The sequence below is a fragment of the Portunus trituberculatus genome, chromosome 48 (genome assembly GCF_017591435.1).
Source record: "Portunus trituberculatus isolate SZX2019 chromosome 48, ASM1759143v1, whole genome shotgun sequence".
Lineage (NCBI taxonomy): Eukaryota > Metazoa > Arthropoda > Malacostraca > Decapoda > Portunidae > Portunus > Portunus trituberculatus.
In genome coordinates, this window is record NC_059302.1 from 20,930,923 (window position 1) to 20,935,922 (window position 5,000).

The 5,000-nt window shown below is 44.6% G+C and overlaps 1 protein-coding gene and 1 long non-coding RNA gene across 2 annotated transcripts in view; both read right to left on the minus strand.

The window, feature by feature from the left end:
- The window catches only part of LOC123498607 (glutamate receptor 1-like), a 5,592-nt gene extending 1,713 nt beyond the window's left edge, over positions 1 to 3,879 (minus strand). Inside the window, exons 1-9 of the mRNA XM_045245876.1 lie at positions 3,207 to 3,879; positions 2,820 to 3,023; positions 2,458 to 2,618; positions 2,145 to 2,273; positions 1,719 to 1,887; positions 1,327 to 1,568; positions 578 to 762; positions 212 to 457; positions 1 to 62 (exon numbers count right to left, since the gene is read on the minus strand). The exon at positions 1 to 62 is cut by the window's left edge and continues 117 nt beyond it. Coding sequence (XP_045101811.1) covers positions 1 to 62; positions 212 to 457; positions 578 to 762; positions 1,327 to 1,568; positions 1,719 to 1,887; positions 2,145 to 2,273; positions 2,458 to 2,618; positions 2,820 to 3,023; positions 3,207 to 3,433 — 1,625 coding nt within the window. The 5' untranslated portion in view covers positions 3,434 to 3,879. The remainder of the gene's footprint in view (positions 63 to 211; positions 458 to 577; positions 763 to 1,326; positions 1,569 to 1,718; positions 1,888 to 2,144; positions 2,274 to 2,457; positions 2,619 to 2,819; positions 3,024 to 3,206) is intronic.
- A 428-nt stretch (positions 3,880 to 4,307) lies between these two features.
- Positions 4,308 to 5,000, minus strand: part of LOC123498733 — a 1,016-nt gene continuing 323 nt past the window's right edge. The window contains exon 2 of the long non-coding RNA XR_006672779.1: positions 4,308 to 4,696. This is a non-coding gene — a long non-coding RNA (uncharacterized LOC123498733). The remainder of the gene's footprint in view (positions 4,697 to 5,000) is intronic.

Consider the following 5,000-nt stretch of genomic DNA (forward strand, 5'->3'; position numbering starts at 1 on the left):
TTGTCGATGTATGAGAAACCGCCGTCCAAAACTCGTGCCATTCCTTCTTCCTTTTCGACGATCTGGAATGCACATAAATTGAATCACACACACACACACACACACACACACACACACACACACACATCGTTTAATCACGCTTATTTATGTTACATGATACATAAATTGACTTCTAAATAGTGGGGACCAGATAGCTACAACAATTTAGCACCTTGATGTGCTTGTATACTTCAAGCACTGCTGTGCTGGGACTGGAGACAAAGTAAGATTTATATGCGCCGGTCATTGGAATTCCCGGGACGCCCCAGACCCAGCCTTGAGTCCGTCCTCGCTCCGCCAGCTCCTCCATGCTGTTTATGACGGATGATTTGCTCTCCACCACCAGGTGAGAGATGAGAGAACCTTTGTAGCCTGTCGATACTATTAGATACACGAGTAACCACGTGCCGACAAGGATCTGAAATAGACACACAATTGCAGTTTTTGAAATGTGATATTTCAGGCATCATATGTTCCTCTAGTCAATAAAAAGTGAAGAGGCTTCATCTCAATACATAAATGAAACTGTGCTCTTAACCTGGCTGGACGTGCTGGAAGGAGGTTCAAAGGGTCGATCCTCAAGCAGTAGACCCCAGCCATAGAACATGGACGACGAGAAAGAGAGGTATCGCCTTCCGCTTATCCAGTGCGACAGTCTTTCCATTATCCACAGCACTGAGCCCCAAGTCATGACGCATATCACAATTGCTCCCCACACCTCGCCTGGCCGTGTCGACGAACAAAACAGAAACAAAACATGGGCTTTGCAAGTATCGATAATTTGTCACAAATTATATAGAGACGCTTTGTTCTGTTCACTCCTACGGTGCTGATTCCATCTTAGTTTTGGTAACATTGGCCAGATGACGAACACTGTATTGTTCTAACAGCTCACTGAGAGGGAGAAAAAAACATTACTGTCCAGACAACGCTTCCTTCTCCTTAACTAATATCGATTGAATGTCACCTCCTCTACATTGAAGATGCTGGGTGATCCTGTGCTGAATGTGCCAACTCTTGCCAAAATAGATTTCATTAGCCTGGATTTTCCTTGTCCTCTCTGTCGATTGCTCTCTTATCGTCCAGATTTCTCTAGTTTTACTCAATTAAGCCCAATTTACTAACGGAAGACTTAAGCAATATCATCAGAGGGTAGTTCTGTTGCTCTAACCTGAACTAGTTTAAGAGACGAGCTTCAAGACGATTAGAAAGAGATACTGGAAACAAATGGAATCCTCTTTTTATCAACTTTCATGGAATCAAATCTGTGTGTGTACAAAGACTCACCTTCAAGGGGTCTGACCACCGATAGGTACTCAGGCAAAGGCTTTGGCTTGGACGACAGAATAACAAGGGGCTCATCAATGAATATCGTTGAATATTCCACCACCTCCGCTCTCCCGGGCGTCACTGTCAGGTCCATGGAGAAGTCTGCCATTTCGTATTGCAGAGTGCCCACGATGCCTGTCCAGTTACCGCCTCCCGCTGGAGTTCCAAATTTCCCGTCGGATGGATACCGCAGCTCGTACCTGACAAACACACACACACACACACACACACACACACACAGTTAATACTAATGCCCTTTCAGATTACTTTACACATCATGAACGTCTCATCTGAAACATAATTGTCCTTGCCATCACTAGAGTATTCTTTAGCCACATAGTGATACTTACGTAAAGTTCAAATGATGAGCAAGAGTATTAAGCATGCGAGTGTTGAGAGAGTCCTCCAGGTAGAGTATTATAGGGCCAGAATCACTCTCAACATACTTGTAGCTTATGTATGGAAAGTAGGGCAGAGCAACAATGTTCATCTTTAAGCCCTTGAAATCCCTTGTATCATCTGTTGAGAACGCCATCAAACATACTAAGAAATTATTAATCCTACACGAGAGAGAGAGAGAGAGAGAGAGAGAGAGAGAGAGAGAGAGAGAGAGAGAGAGAGAGAGAGAGAGAGAGAGAGAGAGAGAGAGAGAGAGAGAGAGAGAGAGAGAGAGAGAGAGAGAGAGAGAGAGAGAGAGAGAGAGAGAGAGAGAGAGAGAGAGAGAGAGAGAGAGAGAGAGAGAGAGAGAGAGAGAGAGAGAGAGAGAATATACTTACCACTAAACATTTCGAAGTCTGCAGACATGCCGTCTTCCAGGTCCCACTGGAGAAGTAAGCGTGGTCTGGCTTCCCGCGCCGTGCAGTACAGGCACCTACTGTACACCTCCACGGAGCGCCGCTCACTGGCTGTGTATTGGAGAGAAAAGAAAACAGAAACTGCTGTGTCCATGATAAATTAAAAAAAATCAGTCCAGTCTCACTAATGATCAAATATTATGACATAAACCAGTGTGAAATATACGAGTACATATGAATAATATCTAATTGATAAAAAGAGTATTTATATTTACTCTACATTATTTTGTCCTACTTCTTGCGTCGTGTGATGAGAAAAAATGACGTGTGATGTAGAGAACGTGAAGAGAGTTGCGGAGAGCTGAGTGTTGGAAGAACTCGTGAAGATCCTGCACGCTGCCAATCACAACCACGCGAGTCCTGGGCTGCAGCCACAACCCAGACCATGACATCGCTCTGAAGACCACACCAAACACACCTCAAACATATTTCTTCGCATCTCCAGCTGTGAAATTCCGTTTATCGGGAAGCTATGTCCTTAAAGCTTTGCCCTCTCAAATGGAGCAAAGGCTGGTCCAAATAAAAACTTTTTCATAACCATGATTGTGTATTGATCTTCGAAGTTGGCAAACTTCACATTTCAAAAACGTGTCTCACCTGGCGGCTGTGTCGGTGCCACAGGTAGTAAGGTCAAGCAGGAAGGCGCGACACGTGGCCTTGCTGGACCCCCACACCTCGCGCCAAAAGTAAGGCACTCCGTCATTCCCCGGGAAGACCTTTTCTTTGGAGCTTCCGTGGAGCAGCGTGACGTCCCCGCAAGGCTGCAGAAACACGGCCAGCTCGCCCACCTCAGACAGACCCCTTGGAACCACGATGATGATCATTGTTATTATTATCATTATTACTATTGTTAGCAGTAATAGTAATACTATTATCATCTATTGTTCTGGAACTTGGGCCCGCCAGTGGGAGGCGGCTCTTGCACTCACACTAACACACTACTGGACGAAACACTTGAACAGAGACGAGTCAGTGTTGAATCACCTGATGAGGTGAGGCAGGGCACGCGAGGGTCGGGGGGCGGCCAGCACCAAGTGACACCCAGCCAGGTAGCGCTGCACCACTTGACTCGCCGCTTGTGCAACATCCTCCTCCCATCCGCCACCTGCATCCACTACCTGACCCACGCCCAGGCCCGCCGTCCCCGCTCTGCTCACCCCCACCACGACGAACAGGACCACCGCATGAGTCACCCACGCCAACACCAACATGACGCTGGAAAACTGTAGTTATGTCGTTACCAACACTGTAGTTACCGGAATGTACTAGAAACTGGAACGTTAGCATCATGTTTATCAGTCATTATATTTTAATTGGACTAACCATTAGCTGACTTCAAACACATCGTGTTCCCTCATATCACCTGAGGGTGTGAGAACAAACTGGAATTTTCTTTTTACAACCCACAGTATTTTGTCCCTCGCATTGAATTAGAATCTGGGTACTCATATTGGCCGTCAATCATCCGTAGTTATTCCGAGCTTGTGGTGAAATGACGAATCGCAGCAAAACATATACTAGAGGACGTAGCTAATCATTCTCAATCACTGTGTTTCATCTTTGCAATTCTCCACAAGCCTTTCGATGAGTGGAGCACTTCACTCGTATTCGTGTTCCTGACAGACCATATTACGTAGATTGGCTCACAGTTTTTAACTTTTCCCTAACTGTAGCATATCTGCTTATTTTCTTTAGCTGCTCTTCTTATTGAGCTTCTCTTGTTTGCCATTACATCTCTGCTTTATGGGAACACTGAGGAGGTATAACTCTTGGCTTTCCATGAAGTCTTTTCTGCTCGCCAGTCAGAGGCACAACTTTCTAATGAACACTTAAGGGAGGTAGGTCACTGTATCAGTAATGGAAACATATTTCTCATAGTTAATTCTAATCTCGTAACCCTTGCTTTGACTGGTCATATTCGAGCTGTTCAAGATGAAGAGGCGGCTCGCAGGTGATGCATTCACCGTTTCTGTCTGAAATCATGCCAGAGAGGCGTTTTCAATTCCTGAGAAGTGATGTTCTAGGAATGACAATAATGTGTTGTTTCATACCACATTCTACTGGAAGGGTTAAGGAAAAACAATATATTATAAAATCCTTATTTATTTGATATGTTAATTCAAAGCGTCAGTGATTTTGAATGCAATTTTTTTTTTTATGCGCAGAATCCTATATTATCTAATCCGCAAACACAATCGCCACTCAGCCTGACATGTGAAAACTCTTGGATGCTGTTTTGGAAATACACATCATCCATGACCATATATGGGATTTTAGGGGCATCGGCTGCCGCCATTTGGTAGTATCTGCTTCTGAGAACGTTGATATACAGCAGGCGCCTCACCCACTTCTGCACCGTGCTCGGACTGCGTCTGGTCAGCTTGCCAATTGTTCGGAACGACAGCCCTCCGAACCACAGCCAAGTGAACAGGATCTGCTCGGCGGGACCTGTCTTGCAAGCATGCCGTCCCATACTTACACACACACACACACACACACACACACACACACACGTTAATCTCACTTCCATATTTACATTATGATATTGTTCTGTTGTTCTGGTGTTCGTTTAAACAAAAGATAGTCATATCTGTTCGAATCACTGTGTATCTCTTTAAATGGCACTTTCAGTAATTTTCATGAACTTTACTTATTGAGTTCCTCTGGCACAGTTATTGTGAATTTGATCTCTTTAGGTAGTATATAAGTTATCAATACTTTGGGTGTGGGAACATCTATGAAACAAGACATCTTTTTGTCCCTTTTCGGTATTAATTG